The 20,111-nt window shown below is 44.5% G+C and overlaps 2 protein-coding genes across 6 annotated transcripts in view; one reads left to right on the forward strand and one right to left on the reverse strand.

Moving 5' to 3' along the window:
- ATG4A (autophagy related 4A cysteine peptidase) overlaps positions 1-16,038 on the forward strand; it is a 59,113-nt gene extending 43,075 nt beyond the window's left edge. For 2 of the 4 annotated variants that reach the window (XM_055267715.1, XM_063635303.1), the window contains exons 7-13: positions 1,655-1,734; positions 2,360-2,547; positions 2,669-2,747; positions 10,051-10,196; positions 11,991-12,047; positions 13,176-13,284; positions 15,007-16,038. In XM_055267715.1, coding sequence (XP_055123690.1) covers positions 1,655-1,734; positions 2,360-2,547; positions 2,669-2,747; positions 10,051-10,196; positions 11,991-12,047; positions 13,176-13,284; positions 15,007-15,077 — 730 coding nt within the window. In that variant the 3' untranslated portion in view covers positions 15,078-16,038. Of the gene's footprint in view, positions 1-1,654; positions 1,735-2,359; positions 2,548-2,668; positions 2,748-10,050; positions 10,197-11,990; positions 12,048-12,109; positions 12,410-13,175; positions 13,285-15,006 lie in introns of those variants that run through there. The other 2 variants (XM_055267716.1, XM_055267714.2) reach the window with 2 other exon arrangements.
- The window catches only part of COL4A6 (collagen type IV alpha 6 chain), a 279,142-nt gene continuing 275,061 nt past the window's right edge, over positions 16,031-20,111 (reverse strand). For both annotated transcript variants that reach the window (XM_055267727.2, XM_055267726.2), the window contains one exon: positions 16,031-18,610. In XM_055267727.2, coding sequence (XP_055123702.1) covers positions 18,350-18,610 — 261 coding nt within the window. In that variant the 3' untranslated portion in view covers positions 16,031-18,349. The remainder of the gene's footprint in view (positions 18,611-20,111) is intronic.

A 20,111-nucleotide genomic window follows, 5' to 3' on the forward strand; every position in this document is an offset into this window, starting at 1 on the left:
TAGAATGCTTTGGGAATGTGTCTGTGAGGGGAGTGGCCTGGATTTTTTGGGGACCCAAGGAAAATCTGTGTTGACTTTACTCCTTCCTAACAATGTAACCTCTCTGAGGCTGCTCTCTTGCCATAGTCAGAGTGCCTTTTGGGCATCGCTGACTCTGCTGAGTGAAAATCTGGCAGGATTTCAGGAATCACTGTATGAACGTAGTGTGGAAAGTATAGGAGATTAGAATGGCTGTGCTGAGCCCAAAACCCGGCTTGAAATGGTTGGTGTTAAAATAATATCCCTCAGAATTTGCATCTTTCTTCTAAATTTTAAGGTTACCAACAACAAAGTGGAAACCTAGTTTTTTTTTTTTTTTTTGAGACAGAGTCTCACACTGTCGCCCAGGCGGGAGTGCAGTGGCACAATCTCGGCTCACTGCAACCTCCACCTCCCAGGGTCAAGCATTCTCCTGCCTCAGCCTCCCGAGTAGCTGGGATTACAGGTACCTGCTACCACGCCCAGCTAATTTTTGTATTTTTAGTAGAGATAGAGTTTCACCATGTTAGCCAGGCTGGTCTCGAACTTCTGACCTTCTGATCTGCCCGTCTCGACCTCCCAAAGTGCTGGGATTACAGGCGTGAGCCACCGCGCCTAGTGTAGATTTTTTTAAAGAATGTAAATGGGTTCCAATTCATCATGATCATTAGCATTAAAAACGGCATATTATTATTATTATTATTATTATATTATTGTTATTATTCTGGGGAAAGATAATACATTAAAATGAATGAAATACAAGGGTGATGGTGGTTAACCTCTTCCTGGGAGCTACCTGGTAGAGAGAATGTGTTTTCTTTGGTCCAGTGAGACTGGGCTTTACCCACACACCCCAGAAGTAGCCAGGTTAAACTTGGCCTCACTTAACTGGCAAGGGAAGAAGAAGGAAAGGGAGAAATAGGCAGGGTACTTTACATAGACCTCAGATCATCTCTCTTTTAAAGGGGTTTTCCTTCTAATATACCATAAAGTCCTGCAGTTCAGCATGGTGGCTCTCTTCAGCTGCTGACCAGTAAAGCTTGGCACCCGAGTCAATCTGCAGCCTATGTCACTTGAGAGGCATTCTCAGGGCAGTTGGGGAACAGTAGAAGTGATCTCTCTCTCTCTCTCCCCTCCACCCACTGTCTCTATCTCTGGGTTTACCTGGAACATATTCTCCATATTATCTATGATCCCAAACAAATATCTATTTTTTACGGACAGCTTCCTTTTAAAAAGTTTTTTTGCAGTTTCCCTTTTGTAAAATAAAAATTCAGTAAGTCAGAATGTCTTTTATTTAAGAAAACAAAGTCTCTTGGGATTTTGAGAGCAGATGCATGGGTAACTTTTCTTTTTTCCCCAGTAGGTGTCCCATCATTTTGTGAAGTAGACTTCTCCAGGTTGTAAAGCAGAAACTTCTTTTTGAGGTTCAGATACAGTGACTCTGTGGCATTCTCAAGGTCTCTAGACATGGAGCATCCCGGAGCTCTGGCAAAGAAGCCAGAGCTGACCTGAACACCAGCTTTTCTGTGGCTCAGTGTTTGGTGACTTTAGGAACACTGGGCATAAATTGTACTGTTTTCTGCTGATATTTCCATCTTCCCAAATTGTGACTTCATTATACATTGCTTTGCAGAAAACTTGCTTTATTTGACGAATGGAATTCCTTGGCTGTTTATGTTTCAATGGATAACACAGTGGTCATTGAAGATATCAGTGAGTTACCAGCCTGTTTAACTTCCCAGCTGATGGGTGATGAGTTCCTCCCTCACCATTCAGAATTCTGGGGCTCAAGAGGGTCTCTCTGGTCTTCCCCACCAGGGCAGGGGAGCTTAGGGGAGCACAGGGCTCTGATTCTCTTTCTTTTCAGCTTTCTGAGAGGGAGAACACCATTAGAGGGGCCTTGCTCCTCCTCAGTGAGGTACCACACTCCTTCCCTGCAGAAAATACAAAGTGTATATAATAAAACCACCAGTAGATCTTTCATGGAGGCTCACCCTTGTCCAGGCATGTGATTTCTGCACTGAGGAGTGAGAGCAACCTAAAGATACAGTTCCTGTCTCAAAGGCCCTGGCAGACTTGAGAAATGAGATTCTTCCAATGAGCCCAGAATCCCTATTGGGAGCTAAACAAGTACCCAGTGGCCAGAATGAAGAGCATGAGCCCTAGAGGAATGGCCTGGGCTTCATGCAGGCGGGGAGTCAGCTGAGCCCTGGTGGCAGAGGAGGGGGCCGTCTAGGCAGGGTGGGGGCATGTGAGGTTCCCCTTAGTTTTGATATTGGAGTATCTTCTAGGGCTGAAGACTCCTTACTTATCCAATGTTCTGTTCTTCCATTTCTAGAAAAAATGTGCCGTGTCCTTCCCTTGAGTGCTGACACAGCTGGTGACAGGCCTCCCGATTCTTTGACTGCTTCAAACCAGAGTAAGGGCACCTCTGCCTACTGCTCAGCCTGGAAACCCCTGCTGCTCATTGTGCCCCTTCGCCTGGGCATAAACCAGATCAATCCTGTCTATGTTGATGCATTCAAAGTAAGTCACTTCTTTCCCTGAGCCCATTGCTGCCTGCCCATCACACCGCCATCTCAGCACAGAGATCCGTGAGCAGCAGTCCACAAGTGAGTTGAGAATCTTGCATTCTCTTTCTCTCCAGGAGTGTTTTAAGATGCCACAGTCTTTAGGGGCATTAGGAGGAAAACCAAATAACGCGTATTATTTCATAGGATTCTTAGGTAAGAAAGGAGGAATCACAAGTAAGTCACTGTGGGCTAGGGGAGGGCGTGGGGACAAGGTTTGCATGGGAGACCAGGCAATTCCAGTTAGTGGGTTCCCATCTAGCCCAGGAATGCCGCGGCCTCTGGTCAGCTCCTTCTGTCTCCAGCCTAACTGATGGAGAGTGATATTTCTGTGTGCCTGATGGAAAGCAGGTCCAATTTCAATGCCTTTACTTCCTTGCTTCTTGATAAGATGGTTCCATTGCTTTCCCACTGGATAGCCCCAAGGTCATAGCATTGCTTCAGCATGTCTCTCTCCTGCCTGTGGGGCCCAGGGTGGTGGCATTTCAATCCCTTGGCTTTGCCAATATGTCTTATTAGGGCCTGCTGGCTCATTGTTCAGAGCTGTGACAGGATGGGAATTGGAGGAGGCAAAGACAGAAGTATCCCTTTCCCGAGAATGGGGGCTAAGCCTTAAAACCACTAACCTGTTAATGTGGACCCGAGCAAGCAGCCCAACATTCCCCGCATAGGAAGGCGCCTCTGGAAACCCAGTCTCTTTACTCACTAGTTGTGACCAGAGACATTTGAGGTCCTTGGTACACAAAGTAAGCTAGCTTAGTGCTTCTGAAGCTTTAGCATGCACATGAATCACCTTGAGAGCCTATTGGAGTGCAGGTTCAGTAGGTCTTAGGTGCGGCCTGAGTTTCTGCATTTCTAACTAGGTGGTGCCGATGATGCTATGGGTCCACAGACCACACTTTGCATACCCAGGGCCTAAACACCTGGTTAGTGTTGAAGAGCATGAATTAGAGAATGATGTGGCCAGGAAAATTTGGTACAGGACACCTGTTGCAGGGGTGGAGTGGTCTGAGACTTGGCCTCAAGAAAGTTATGAGGTGAGATTGGTTGACAGCCAAAGGAGAGCTACAGGAGTTACAAGGGAATGGCATGAGGGCACTTGCAAAGGACAGGGCGGAGATGGCCTTAGTCATCCTCCCCAACACATCTTCTCTTGGACATTCAGGGAGGTGAGGTGGGATGGGAACAGACACGTGGCTTTGCATGCCAATTCCCCACTTGCTAGCTGTGTGACTTCAGGAAAAAGATAGCAATATTCAGTGTCAGCCTCCTCTTATGTAAAATAGGGCTAATGCCTGACTCGCCCTGTTGTCATCTTACAGTAAAGTGTTCAGCAAAGAGCCAGGCATATAGGACAGTCACTGAAAGGTGGCTGCACCTTGCTTTACCCCAATACCTCTTTCCTTTGCCAGCCCCTTCTTCCTCTGTTTAGGCTGGGGTTGTGGAGCGGGGCGTGGGGATTGCACAGCTGCCTCTGCTCTCTCTAATGCTGCCATCTATTGGTTGAGCCCAAGAATTACAGCTAAATGGAAAATGTGGAGCCTGTAAAGGCTTTTATTTTTCTAAGTATAAAACCTAGTATTTGGAGTTCTGCAAAATCAGATGCCCTCTGTTCCTAAGCATTTGGGTTCAAATAAAATGTTGCAAAAAATAGATTTCCAGTTGTTCATGCTTGACTTAGTCCCTTCAGGCAGCTATAACAGAATAGTATAGACTAGGTGGCTTTATAAACAACAGAAATGTATGTCTCACTGTTCTGGAGGCTGGAGGTCCAAGATCCAGGCACTGGCAGATTTGGTGTCTGGTGAGAGCCCACTTCCAGGTTCATAGATGGCTGTTTTCTTGCTGTGTCCTCAAATGGCAGAAGAGGCAAAGGAGCTCTCTGGAGTCTCTTTTATGAGGGCACTAATCCGTTCATAGGGGCTCCACCCTCATGACTAAATCACCTCCCAAAGACCCCACTTCCTAATACCATCATATTGGGGGTTAGGATTTCAACATATGAATTTTAGGGAGACACAAACATTCAGTCCACAACAGTGTTTGAGGACAACTTTGAAACAGATTAGAAAATAACTTTGGAGGAATCTCAGTGAATAGTGTATGTGATTCCTGGGTGCCCTGGCCTCCATATCCCAAGTTACCTACAGAGAATTTCTCCAAGATGGTGTAGCCCTCCTGTTTCTTGAGGCCACCGGGTCAGGGTAGCTTCTGTGAAGTTTGACTACTCATTAAAAAGATGTGGGCAATCCTCAGTTCTTTAATACCCCAAGACAGAGGTTCACATAGTGCCCATTTGCCTGTTAACTTTTATAAGTCCTTTGTGCAAACTTCACTTGAGGGCTTTAAGTCCCTCTGACTCCCCTTTTCTGACTCACACCCTTACTGTTTGAGGTTGAGTGGTCCAGATTGGCAGAATGTCTGAAGGGAGGGAAGAGATGCAAATTGCCATTTTCTAAATAGTTGTCCTGTTCCAGAGACTTCGCAAAGTATATTATCTCTCTTACCAATAAGTCCAGTGTGTTTGCTACTTTTTGCTCACTGGATCCAGTCAGCACAATGTCATCAATGTAATGGACCAGTGTGGAAGTGAAAAGCGATCAAGGTCTCTCCAAATAAGATTATGACACAAAGATGGAGAGTTCATATACCCCTGAGGTAGGACAGTAAAGATATATTGCTGGCCTTGCCAGCTGAAGGCAAATTGCTTCTGGTGGGCCTCATGGACAGGAATGGACAAAAAGGCATTTGCTAAGTCAATAGCTGCATACCAGGTACCAGGAAATGTGTTAATTTGCTCGAGCAATGAAGCCACATCTGGTACAGCAGCTGCAATTGGAGTCACCACTTGGTTAAGCTTACAATAATCCACTGTCATTCTCCAAGATCCATCTGTCCTCTGCACAGGCCAAATGGAAGAGTTGACCTGGGATGTGGTGGGAATCACCACCTCTGGGTCTTTCAGGTCCTTGATGGTGGCACTAATCTCTGCAATCCCTCCAGGGATGCAATATTGTTTTTTATTTACTATTTTCCTAGGTAGAGGAAGCTCTAATGGCTTCCATTTGGCCTTTCTCACTGTAATAGTCCTCACCCTACCAGTCAGGGAGCCAATGTAGGGGTTCTACCAGCTGCGAAGTATGTCTATGCCAATTATGCATTCTGGCACTGGGGAAATGACCACGGGATGAGTCTGGGGACCCATTGGGCCCATTGTAAGTCGCACCTGAGCTAAAACTCCATTAATTACCTGACCTCCATGAGCCCCTACTTTAACTGGAGGACCACAATGATATTTTGGGTTCCCTGGAATCAATGTCAGCTCAGAGCCAGTGTCCAGTAGGCCCTGAAATGTCTGATCATTTCCCTTCCCCCAATGCACAGTTACCCTGCTAAAAGGCCGGAGGTCTCCTTGGGGAAGGATGGGAGAGCGATTCACTGCATAAATTGTCAGTAATATAGTGAGGTCCTTCCTCAAGGGGACCCGGCCTCCCCTTCATTCAAGGCGTTCTGGGTCTGTAAACTGGCTGAAGTCTGGAAATTGATTGATGGGCTGTGATTCTCTGTTTCTGTAATTCAGATTAGTCTTCGACCTAGAAGTTTTCTGCTTATATGAATTAAGTAGGAATGCAGTAGGCTTCCTATCAATTTCACTTCTAGGAACACCATGATTAATTAGCCAAAGCCAGAGCTCTCCACGAGTCAGACTATTCTGATTGCAGTAGTCTGAAAGCAATAGTCAGACTATTGCTTTGCCTCTGCTGTCCATTACGGTAGCTACGCCCACCTTGCCTTTGATGGTTGAGTGCTGCCACTTGGCCCCTGCCACCTTAGGATCCAATTATTCCCATTATTTTTAAATTTTGTAGTTGAGTGACGCAGTTCCCACTGTTAGATCTGACATACAGAGAAGAGCAATTACAGTACTCTTCGAAGATGCATGTTCTGCCCTCACAAATCTATTTTGCAAGGCATTGGTCAAGGGTATATCTTCTGCACCCTCCCAGCTGGGATGAGTAGGTCTGAAGTGACTAATCCACTCCACCATCCCAATCTCCCTAAGCCTTTGGATCCCTTCCACTACATAAAACCAAGGGAGATCAGGCATTTCCATCTCATTCACAGTGGGCCATCTTTTAATCCATATTTCAGCTAACCAAGCAAATAAGCTATTAGAACCTTTTTTAACTCCCCGAGCTGCAACATTAAATGCAGAATCTTTAACAGAGTGGGCCCAAATCAATAAATTCAGCCTGATCCAACTCTGTGTTCGTTCCACCATTATCGCACACCCTTAATATCCATGCCCATGCCTGTTCTCCAGGTTTCTGTATGTAAATTAGAAAACTCAAGCAGTTCTTTTCGAGTATAGTGCACCTCCTCATGGGTCACACTCTCAACCTCACCTCCAGGAGCCCACCAGGACTTTAGTTAAAGTCTGGAAGCAAACAGGGGTGTTGGGGGTGGCTCCTGAGGAGAATCAACATTATCTTGCCTGGCAACTGCCTCAGAGGAGGCCATCACTGTTGCTTCAGGCAGCACAGAGTTTATCTCCTCAGTCAAAGGTGAAAAGGCTGATGACAGCATGGGCTGGGGAGGGGATGTTGCCATTACTGGAGATGGGGAAGCTGTTTCTTCCGGCAAAAAAAGTTCATCAGAGTTTACAACCTCAGTGTCCCCAGCTTCATCAGGGTCCTCCCACACGTTCCCATTCCAAGTTGCAGGGTCCCATTCTTTTCCAATCAATGCCCTCACTTTAACAGTAGACACCTGGCGAGGCTGTGCATGCACCTTTTGTTGGAGGCCAGTCACTCTCATGATAAGAGCTTGTGTCTGTTTTTCCACAATTTCAGCTCTTCTCTACAGGAGATAAGACTCTCACTTAGGGCAATCTTAGCAGATTTTAGGTTCAATATCTGCTTCTGAAGCCTGGAGCTAGAATCCCTGAGTTCATCATTTTCTTTCATCACTTTGTCCACTGAACTTAGGAGCAACCAAACAGCTTCATTATGTTCCTTGGTTTTCCACGTATGGTCAATTGTATTATGTATAGTCACTGAACTCCTTGCCTCTCACGAGCAATGATTCAGGTGTGCCAAATGCATTTATTTTGCATAACTCTCTAAACAGTTCACACCAAGGACTATCAGTGTTCCCTATACTATTAGAAGTACAGTCCTTAGCATTTTTGGGTCTAATCATATTAAATAGCCAACTCTAGAAACCCCAAAACCAATGAAAGAACTCCATCCTTAATATTCTGTTCCTCTAGAACAATTCCTGGTACCAAAATCTGTATCAGTCAGGATTCTCTAGAGGGACAGAACTAATGGAATATATATATATATATATATATATATATATATATATATATATGAGTTTATTAAGTATTAACTCACATGATCACAAGGTCCCACAATAGGCCATTTGCCATTTGCAGGCTGAGGCACAAGGACAGCCAGTCTGAGTTCTAAAACTGAAGAACTTGGAGTCCAATGTTTGAGGGCAGGAAGCATCCAGCATGGGAGAAAGATGTAGGCTGGGAGGCTAGGGCTGTCTCTCTTTTTCACATTTTTCTGCCTGCCACCCTGGCAGCTGGTTAGATTGTGCCCACCCAGATTAAGGACAGTTCTGCCTTTCCCAGCCCACTGACTCACATGTTAATCTTCTTTGGCAACACCCTTGCAGACACACCTGGGATCAATACTTTGCATCCTTCAATCCAGTCAAGTTGCCACTCAGTATTAACCATCACACAGAGGGAGACCCTGTCTCAAAAAAAAAAAATGATGCAGCTTGTAAAGCTCCACTCCATGCACATCCACACACGCACACACGCACACGCACACACACACACCACCTATGGGAAAAGGTCCTGGTCAGAGTCAGAGAAGATGTTATTATTCCCAACACCTTAACTCCAAACATCCCATTAGATGACTCAGTTCTAACCCTGTTTTGGCTTTCTGTTTTCTTGCCTACAACTTCCTTTCCCTCAGACCTTTCTGTGGTCTTAGGTAGGCTTCCTTCTAGCCATCTCAGTTGCTCTTTAGTGTAATCTGAGGCTTTTTCAGTATCACTGATCTTGCCCACCTGTGGTCTAGGGGAAAAATATCTACCTTGACTTTCATAAAGCAAGTCATATGGGGGGGATTGATTTCTATATACTCTTACATACATTTGTAGGAAAATACTGTTGATTTGCAGTAAAATATTTCTCTGGCCACTTTCTATTTGTATTGTGTTTTAAGCATTTCACAGAGGTGAAATCTTCTGGTCCTTGTAATATACCTGAGGCAACTAGAACAGGCCCAATGACCCTAGTTTAAAAACAAGAAAATTAAGACAGAGTGAATTAAGTGGTTTGTCCTTGGCTTATGATAGAAAAATGTTAAACTTTTAATGAGACTTCAGAAATAAACATATTCTTTGCCAACAGAAACATGTAGATGTGCCCAACACAATCCTGGATACCAGAGGGAGTCTTTGGGGCATCCCTCCCTACCCCAGTCTTTGGCAGCAGGTAGATCTCTCCTTGCTCGCCTGATGTAGCTGAGCACACAGAGAACCAGACGGCCCTCAGGCCTGGACAGTAAGGCTGGGGTACCTCTTAGGCACTTTTGCCTCCTTAGCCTGTGGCTGATGAACATTAGAGGGACTCTCAGCCCTTTGAATATCAGGTCAAAGCAGAAATTTTATTATCCTAAACTCCTCCCATGTTATTTTGGGCCTAGACTTTTTCAATTTAATGAAGCATAGCTTATATCTCTTGTGTCAAGGTCAGTCATCTCAAAGTGAATTTTCCCAGTGAGCTGTATCTGTACTGATGTTAATGTGACAAAGGCAGTGCTTTCTGACAGGAACTTACTAACTTGCTAACTAGTAAGTACTAACTTGCTAGCTAATCAGGACCAGAAGTCAGCTCACTGGTTTCTCATCCATAAAGAGTCAGCATTCCCATTGCATAAAAAGTCAGCATTTCTTTTGAAGGTCAGGACCTCCTCCCTTACCAGAGGTGCTTTCTGAGTGTGGGGCTGAGAACCAGCAGTCTAGCCTGAGATGCTTTCCAATGTCAAAAGAGGCAGAAAGCTCCCTAATGGTACCTGGGCCCGCGATCTGGTGACTGCACCTACCGCCTCTTTGCTACTGCTGCTCACAGAGCCTGCCATGCCATCTGTGGTCTCTCATTCCCACATTTTCTCAAACCTGTCACTTTCCATTTTCGGACTTGGACTTTGGGGAGATGTAAATGCTAGGGCACATCTTCTCATTGAATGATAAGATTTGGGCACAAGTGGCTTCCTTTAAGCATGCTCACCCTGGCTTCAGGCTTTCTGTCATTCCATTCTCATTGTCACCAAGGGAGGGGTTAAGACAACCAGAGTGCCTCCTCCCAATGACAGCAGTGGGGCCTGGACCGGTAGTCCTTTGAAGGTTAAGCATATCTCCTTCAAAACAGGTGATGAGCTCATCTTCTTGGACCCTCACACAACCCAGACCTTTGTCGACACTGAAGAGAATGGAACGGTTAATGACCAGACTTTCCATTGCCTGCAGTCTCCACAGCGAATGAACATCCTGAACCTGGATCCTTCAGTTGCATTGGTGGGTATTCGTAGGTTGGGTGGGCCACGAGATAACGATGTGTACAGATTGGTTCCCTGGGAGTTATCCAGATTGCTAGGTAGGGAGGCAAGAGTATGTTTGCTCACGATCCCCATTAGAGGCAGTAGAGTGTAGTGGGGAAGGAATGGACCCTGGAGCCAAACTGCTCCAGTTGGAATCTTGGCTCTGCCACTTACTAACTGTATTAGTCTGTTCTCCCACTGCTAATAAAGACATACCCGAGGCTGGATAATTTATAAAGGAAAGATGTTTAGTTAACTCACAGTTCCACATGGCTGGAGAGGACTCCTAATCATGGTGGAAGATGAAGGAAGAGCAAAGGGATGTCTTACGTGGTGGCAGGCAAGAGAGCTTATGCAGGGGAACTCTCATGTATAAAACCATCAGATCTCATAAGACTTATTCACTACCACAAGGACGGTATGGGGGAAACCACCCCCATGATTCAGTTATCTCTACCTGGTCCCACCCTTGACACGTGGGGATTATTACAATTCAAGATGAGATTTGGGTGAGGACACAGCCAAACCGTATCACTAACTACGCACTTAGGAGGAGTCACTTAATCTTTCTGAGCCTCGGTCTTCTCATCTCTAAAATGAGGAAAACAATAGTTCCTTCCTTATGGGGTTGTATGAGGTGCGATGCATGTAAGGCACTTAGCACTGGGCCTGGCACATTGTAAGCATTCTATAAATGTTAGTTACTATCATCTTCCCCCGTTTCCTTCTTGTCCTCAAATTATTGCTACCCAGGCACAGGGAGGAAGATGGGATATCACTAGGGAGAGATAAGGAAGCAAGATGCCCTGGGTGCACACAATCTAGGAAGCTGCAGGATTTTCTCCCAGAAGTATGGTTGGTGTCTACACACACTGAAGGGGCATCTGCCTGTGAAGTACCCAGTGGTTCTGAGGCCTGTCTGCATCCTCTCCTCCAGTTTAATCCAATTGTCAGTATACCAGTGACCAGGAGCTGCAAGGCCTCCTCTTGTGAACCATTCTTTTTTTTTTTTTTTTTTTTTTTTTTGAGACGGAGTCTTGCTCTGTCGCCCAGGCTGGAGTGCAGTGGCGCAATCTCGGCTCACTGCAAGCTCCACCTCCCGGGTTCACGCCATTCTCCTGCCTCAGCCTCTCCGAGTAGCTGGGACTACAGGCGCCCGCCACCACGCCCGGCTAATTTTTTTGTATTTTTAGTAGAGACGGGGTTTCACCGTGGTCTCGATCTCCTGACCTCGTGATCCGCCCGCCTCGGCCTCCCAAAGTGCTGGGATTACAAGCGTGAGCCACCGCGCCCGGCCGTGATGGCTTTGAGGTTGAGAAAGCACAGACTGATGGTTCTCTCTATTCTGATAGATAATTTCCTGAAGGTCAATGCCATCTTCTTAAGTATTGCCTCTAGCTAAAAGTACTATTTGGCTGTTGTTTGTTGGCTTAATTGAATGTTCTTTGGAGATGTGTATATTTGTACACTGAAAGTAATGGAATTAACCCTACACTTTGAAGATGATCTTCAAGTTAAAATATCTCACAGCATGAGGAAAGAGGGAAAGGGACAGAGAGCAAGGGTGAGAATGAGAGCAAGACTGAGAGAGTGATGTGTATGTCTGAGCAAGGCAATGAGTGATGAGAGAGAAGAGCCCAGGCAGTCTTCCTCCTTTATTGCTGAGAAGTCACATCCACAGAGACTGGCCCACATCCTAATTCTGGGCCAACAGCTCCATCGTGCAATACCAAGGGTAATTCTAAGTCGTGTTCTTTTGCTTTCCCCCAAGGGATTTTTCTGCAAAGAAGAAAAAGACTTTGATAACTGGTGTAGCCTTGTTCAGAAGGTAAAGCTGTATGTTTTTCTTAGTCTGAAAAATGAAGTTACTCAATTTTATTCCTTTTCAAGGTTGTTTTTCATAGTAAAAAAAATCCTACTCTGATACGACTTTACTGCAAGAGAAAGAAACTAAGGCAACAAAGAAACTATCAGGTGTGGGGAATTGTGCATAACTTCAGGGGAACTGAACAAAAATTTTGGTTTGAAATATGCTTAGCATGTCAAGGGAGTGATATTTTTAGTGATGAAACCCAATGTTTTATCTCATTAATAGAGAATTATTTTCTAAAGGCAATACTTAACAGTTTAGAATGCAGCAAAACTGTATTTATGTCACATTTAAAGGTGGAATGAGAATTTTCTGATAAGACTATGCCTTTTATTTTATTTTATTTTATTATTTTTTGAGACAAAGTCTCGCTCTGTCACCCAGGCTGGAGTGCAGTGGCGGGATCTGGGCGCACTGCATCCTCCGGCTCCAGGTTCAAGCAATTCTCCTCCCTCAGCCTCCCGAGTAGCTGGGATTACAGACGCCCACCACCACGCCCAGCTAATTTTTGTATTTGTAGTAGAGACAGGGTTTCACCACATTGGCCAGGCTGGTCTTGAACTCCTGACCACAGGTGATCTGCCCACCTCGGCCTCCCAAAGTGCTAGGATTACAGGTGTGAGCCACTGTGCCCAGCTAAGACTATGCCATGTAAATTAGGATATATACCATACATGTTGGACTGCCTCTGAAACCATGCCAATATGTAGCAATAGTCTCTTGGGGTAGACTTAATTTGACTAACTGACATTTCTTTGGAGCCAATGCTTCAGGAACATGTCACCCCTAAAGTGAGCTGGACCCATGCATCTGGCACAGGAATTATGCCTCATGATGGAGAATAGGCAGTGAGTGCTGGCCTTCATCAGATACTCCCCCCAGTGTCCTTCCTTCCTGGCCAAACAGTATCTAGAATTGAAGATGGCTGGGTCTTTAGATGGTTCAAGTAGAGGATGCATGTATTTTCTAGGCCCCTGTTTTCACCTGGCAACCAGCAGACCACTGTCTCAGGGTTTGGGGTCAAAGATTGCCAATTAGAAATATTGTGACTCTGAAGTATTTAAAACTGTTTCGTTATCTCCCCAGGAAATTCTAAAGGAGAATTTAAGGATGTTTGAATTAGTTCAGAAACATCCATCACACTGGCCTCCCTTTGTACCTCCAGCCAAGCCAGAAGTGACAACCACTGGGGCAGGTAAGCTGTTGTTCAATGGCTCTCAGCTAGCAGACCCACGTATAGCAATTGTTTTATGAGAAAGAAGGAATTGTGGCCCATGCTTTCTGTGGACAGTAAAATTTCTACTCAGCCGGAGTAATAAAAAAATGGCGCTTCTGGTTATTTTAATCTTCCGATGACTTGATACTTACCAATTTCAAAGAATGAGAAAAGAAGAAAATGAGCTCATTGCAAAAGTTCTATGCAAAATCAAGATGACTAGGATTGCTTTTTCATGGTCTGGTTCAGAATAGCAAATTGAGGCCATTGATAATTCAAAGGTATCTTGAAGGGCGTTCAGAGCCTTGGCCACATCACTGTCGTTAGGTTTATGTAACAAGTCTGGCTATTTTGAGTCTTTATAGATAATTTCTAATACTTGGCAGTAGTTCTAATTGTAAGTCTCCTCCACAAAAGTCTTTCTTTAGTAAAGCAATTAAAAATGCTTAGTCTTTTGTTGCCATTGCTTTTGGTGTTTTAGACATGAAGTCCTTGCCCACGCCTATGTCCTGAATGGTATTGCCTAGGTTTTCTTGTAGGATTTTAATGGTTTTAGGTCTAACATATAAGTCTTTAATCCATCTTGAATTAATTTTTGTATAAGGTGTAAGGAAGGGATCCAGTTGCAGCTTTCTACATATGGCTAGCCAGTTTTCCCAGCACCATTTATTAAATAGGGAATCCTTTCCCCATTTCTTGTTTTTGTCAGGTTTGTCAAAGATCAGATAGTTGTAGCTATGCGGCATCATTTCTGAGGGCTCTGTTCTGTTCCATTGATCTATTTATGCAGCCAAAAAACACATGAAGAAATGCTCCTCATCACTGGCCATCAGAGAAATGCAAATCAAAACCACAGTGAGATACCATCTCACACCAGTTAGAATGGCCATCATTAAAAAATCAGGAAACAACAGGTGCTGGAGAGGATGTGGAGAAATAGGAACACTTTTACACTGTTGGTGGGACTGTAAACTAGTTCAACCATTGTGGAAGTCAGTGTGGTGATTCCTCAGGGATCTAGAACTAGAAATACCATTTGACCCAGCCATCCCATTACTGGGTATATACCCAAAGGACTATAAATCATGCTGCTATAAAGACACATGCACACGTATGTTTATTGCGGCACTATTCACAATAGCAAAGAGTTGGAACCAACCCAAATGTCCAACAACGATAGACTGGATTAAGAAAATGTGGCACATATACACCATGGAATACTATGCAGCCATAAAAAATGATGAGTTCGTGTCCTTTGTAGGGACATGGATGAAACTGGAAACCATCATTCTCAGTAAACTATCGCAAGGACAAAAAACCAAACACCGCATGTTCTCACTCATAGGTGGGAATTGAACAATGAGAACTCATGGACATAGGAAGGGGAACATCACGCTCCGGGGACTGTTGTGGGGTGGGGGGAGGGGGGAGGGACAGCATTAGGAGATATACCTAATGCTAAATGACGAGTTAATGGGTGCAGGAAATCAACATGGCACATGGATACATATGTAACAAACCTGCACATTGTGTACATGTACCCTAAAACCCTAAAGTATAATAAAAAAAAAAAACAACAAAAAAAAAAAGCAAAAAAAAAACAAAAAAAATGCTTAGTCTTAACTACTGAGTAAAGTATTGATTGACCACTTCAACCCAAGTGTCAAGCTTTTCTTCTTTCTCATTTCCGTATTCTGATAGAATTCATCGACTCTACTGAGCAACTGGAGGAGTTTGATCTGGAGGAAGATTTTGAGATTCTGAGTGTGTAGAATCCTGGGAACTCAACTTGAAGGTCTGTCTTCCATCTGGCACCATAAAAACATGAACTTTTTACATAAAACTTTTCTAGTCAGCAAGTGCCTGATATGCCAATAGCATACAAACTCAATAGCAATCATGACTGAGCCAATCACTGTTTCTCAGAAAAACAAAACAAAACAAATGACGGTAACCCTTCCCCAGAAAGAAATAGAACAATCGTGGATCCTAGGAGCAGAGAGATGAGGAGGAGTTCATTGCTTCCCAGCTTGTCTTATATGGCTACAGCAAGTCTTCAGCTGCTGCAATGAGGAAATGGATATCTGGAAGACAGACAGCAACTCTCAGCTTGTTTCAAGCACCAGCAGATAAGAGATAGTCAAGCTGTTCTTCACCCTTTCAGATGTGACCTCTTTTGGACTAAATACTAAGCAGCAATCTGTTCTCTTGCTCAAATAATAAAGTGACTGAATCAGGGAGGAAAAGATTCTTGTTAAATAATTTGATTGTGTAGTTGCAGTAATTATAATTTATATCAAAACGTTTGTCAGAGAAACGATGTCAAATATACACTTCTTGATCTCCCTTCTATTTGCGGGAGTCTTACTCTTTGATGGGTCACTGTCCCCATTCTTACTGATACTTTTGTCAGATATCACCCTGTCCTTAAATCATGATCACTTAAATCAGGAGTCAGCAAACTTTTTCTGTAAAGGGCCAGACGGTAAATATTTTGGGCTTTGCAGGCCACGCGGCCTCTGTCACATCTACTCAACTCTGCTGTTGACATGCAAAAGCAGCAATAGACAATATGCATGTAAATGAGCGTGGCTGTAATCCAAGAAAACTTTATTTACAAAAACAGGTGGAGGGCTGGGTTTGGCCTGCAGGCTGTAGCTTGCCAATCAGTGACTTAAATTGTTGATTTTTGTTTGATAAATTAAAAATAAATTGTGTTTGAAGTATACGCTACTTGGTTGACAGCCATATTTAGAATTATTCACGTGGTGAATTACACATTTAATCTGTGCATCATATACAATTCCAAACCATTTGAGGACTAGCAACATAATAGGTTTTAAAGCACGTATTCATCAAATTAGCTTTGCTAACCACTATCCCGTGAGGATGTACCTCAAGCCCCAGCAATACCTTCCCATTTTCCTTTCCTTGCTCCCTTAACTTGCCTGCATTTCACCCCTATCCTTAATCAAGTCCCTAGGAAGGCCAGCAAGTGGAAGCTAGCACCAAACCAATCTGCTTGTTTCCTTAGATTTCATGTTTTTCTTTTTTCCCCAGTATATTCCAATGGTTCAAAATTCAAAAGATGTAAAATGATATTCAGTGACTTGTCTCTCTCTGATAGGTCAGTTCCCTCCCTTGGAAATTCCCAGTGGTATTAATTTCTTGTTTATCCTCTCAGAGGATGTATTTTATACATGTATAAATATATGCACACACACACACACACACACTCATACACACACAGCTTGGATTTGATTTTAATGACTTTAACGTTCTCTACTTTTGTTTTATCTACAAATGATCCTAAGGCCACAGAAGTATGAAAATGCCTTTCTTGAACTGTTTTTTTATTCAAAAAATTTATTTATTTTTAACAACCTACATCATGCTTTGATATGTTGAACTCTAGCGTGTGACAGGGATAAAAGCAGGCATGGCCTTATCTTGAAGCAGCTTATGGGTTTGTTGACTGTTAGAGGACTGTTTCAGCCCTTTGACTTTGATCATCTTCTAATTTTTTCCTGCCTCAGTGTTTTGTTATAGAGTTCAACTTGGCAGTAACAGAAACCTCTCATGCTCTGAGAGGGACTCATAAATTGCAGTGAGATGGACATTAGAAAAGTTTTCATAAAAGAACATCAAGAGTCACATGATCAGATTTCATTTATTTTATTTGCTGTGTACAAAACTGACACCATGCTTATTATTCATGAGGTGAAGATAACAGTAATTCAGATTATACTGATTATGCTTTGTCTGTATTGGCACAGTTTATATAATACTTAAGGAAACAGAATCACCTGGAAGGAATTGCCTCATGTCAACACAGCTAAGAGTGTTCTGGAAAACTGGTAATTAAAGAAAATGGCTAAAACAAATTCCCCCAAACAGAATACAATGTACTGCATAGCGAATTCAGGCTTGCTTTAGGTCTGCTAACTGCTCAAGAGAAGAGTGTGCTAGATTTTTATGAGGTTTAAAAAAACAAAATAGTTTAATAGGCTACCTGTGAAAGAGCAATTGGATAACCATTTAACAGAAAGTCTTTAACATCTTCAGAATACAAGGAAACCAACACTGCGGCTTCAGTTTGCCACATTGCACACATCTGGATGGCATTTGGAATAAACAGGGACTTCCGAGAAATTGGGATGTGGGATTTACCTTTTTGTTCCTGGAGTCAAAAGCAAAACTCACACATCCTTATGCACCCACCCCTCTACTCCTGGCCCAGGAAAAAAGGCTGTCATTCTCATTTCCTTTGATAGGCTTGGCCACATTTGTTGCATCCTCTGCTTTACTTTGAACTAGGCCACGTCCTCTGTCTCTGGCTGGAGGGGGAGCTGGCAAGGAGGAGATGGTTTGTCTAGGACCATATGCCATTAATGACCACCACCCCCAACCCAGCTGCTGGCCTTCAAGCCTCCCTAAGCCATATGGGGCCCAGTCTTGCTCATTCTAGAGAGAGCTAAAGCTCACCCTGGGCTACTGGGTGGCACCTCATTTCAATTCTCTTGCCTGCCCTAGACACAGTGGGCCTCCTTGAAGAGTGAGGACTTGCCCTGTGCAGACTTGAGCCATCCATGAATGTTCGGTTAGAGAATTTAAGTGTGGAAACACTGGGTTCTGGTTTAAGCCAAATAATGTGTGCTGACCTCTGTACATGAAGAAATGACTGATGAGCGATTAGGAAGAGCTTTCCGATCAAGACAGTGAGGAGAAAGCTAGCAGTCTAAGACAGTGGTGGCCCATCAAATCTTTCTGAGGTAGCCATGAATAGTCACACAATCATCCAAATCAAACAGTAGCACCAGCTTGACAGAAACGGGACAGCAGATCTCAGCAGGGTGGGCTCATCTCTGTGGACCCAAGGGCTGGGGTGACGAGTGTCTGGTAGTCTAGCCCAAATGAGACTCCGATGTACAACTTGACAGATAGGCAAAGGGGCTCAGGCCTTCCTTCTTCAGACCATTCAGGTTTGTGAGGTGACTGTTGTGAGGGGCAGGGGAGGGCAAGGGGCAGAGTGGCAGGTGCCACCCTACAGGCTTTTCATACACACCTGGCAGCGACTGACTCGAGTGTGGAGCTGCCCAGCTTTCAGCGTTTCAGACACAGGCAACTCCCCAAACTGCTGCCTCTCCTCCACTGTGGTCAACCAGAAACTGTACTTGTTTGCAAAGTAGTGGCAGGTGCCTCGGGCACCACTGCACTCAATGAAAGGAGTGGCCCGAAAGTCCTCTAGGCAGGAGCCAGGTGAGACCAGGGACTGGCCTCCACCCTCGGCACCAGCGGCAGTGTGCTGAAACAGACAGGAGATTAGTGCGTGAGCTGTGCCTGCCAAGGGTTGGTGTGGGGAAGGGATGGGTGCTCCGCTGCTACAGGGGCACATGAGCTCCATTCCTAAGCCCTGGTTCCTTGTCTCAGACCCTACTTCAAGCCAGCATACCAAGAGCTGTGTTTTAGGGGCAGGGGCTGCTTGTCCTCCCTCATAGCAGCTTTCAGGGCCAAGAGTGCCCCCCTCCAAGCTCCCTAGTGCCCTCCTAACCCATTATGTGGGCAATGACTACATGTCAAGCAGCAATTCCCAAACTGCTACTGTCCCACTGGGTTCAGAGGTGTGTTAGGTACCCGCTTGCAACATTTCCTCAGACAAATGGATCTGAGAAAAGCTGAGTGAAGGAAAATTCAATAGGCTTCTGGACTGCAGTTCTCAGAGCCCTCTCTCAACCATGCATTGTACTCTAAGAAGGGAAAGGAGGACAGTCCAAAACCTACTGAAGTTCTCCTTAATTTGTTGTATTTGGCCCAAATGCCCTGGCCCTCACCTCGAGGGCTCCCTCAGTATTCAGTTTCAGGGCTACACATGAGCTGGTGGTCTTCAGTTACTATTCCCATAGACAGCAGCTCCTGTCTCTCCACACTCCTGCCTGCCTCTCTTGGCTTTAGCTGGGCTATCATCTGGACCACAAGGAGATAGAGAAGAGGCCTAATACACAACCGTGTCAGCAAATGGCCAATGAGACAAATGCCCAAGTTGGCACACAGGGACTCCTTACTTTGCAGAACTTTGCAAGAGTGAGAGTCTCCATGGGACCTTTCAGGTGACCTTTCCTGACAACTGAAGCATCAAAATTTTCCTCACTTTGACCCTGAGAATTAAAAGCTTTCTAAAACGCACATTTTCCTGCTTTACTAAGTAGCAGACACTAGGTTATTTTAAACTTTGCAGACGAATCAGGCTCGTCATTGTGAATGTCAGTTTTTGTGGGGGATGATTATGCAAGAGCCCCATACCAAGGGGTACAGCCCGTAGAATCCTTGGGCCTCCTTTGAATTATTTTACCCTTTTTAATAGGTATATCTCATTGCTTCAAGATGCCTTGCTAGGCAGCCCAACTTCTCACCCTTACATATCTTCAGGAATAATATTCTAGTATGTTAGAATTAATGTGTAAAAGAAGAGTAAAGAGATTCTGAATAAGGGCCAAGAGCCCTCCCATAAGCAGGGCACATGAGATTTAGTACACAGCATTTGTACCATTTCCTGTGGAAGCTCAGGGGCCTCTTCTTATTTCCCGGTCAGGGTGGTGGACAGGACAGGACAGGTGAGGTGATTCTGTATTACATTGGGATAAACTGTCCAACGTCCAAAGACAGAGCATAATAAGGAAAAGTACCTTTCCCCAGGTAGGTACGCTAATGTTGGGGAGCCTGCAGCTTTGGCCACTTTTTAAAGACACTCTCTCACCATCTCACCCTTGGCAATTCAACAGAGAAGCTCTGGTAAGGCAGAGTACTTC

Source organism: Symphalangus syndactylus, chromosome X, assembly GCF_028878055.3.
Source record: "Symphalangus syndactylus isolate Jambi chromosome X, NHGRI_mSymSyn1-v2.1_pri, whole genome shotgun sequence".
Taxonomy (NCBI): domain Eukaryota; kingdom Metazoa; phylum Chordata; class Mammalia; order Primates; family Hylobatidae; genus Symphalangus; species Symphalangus syndactylus.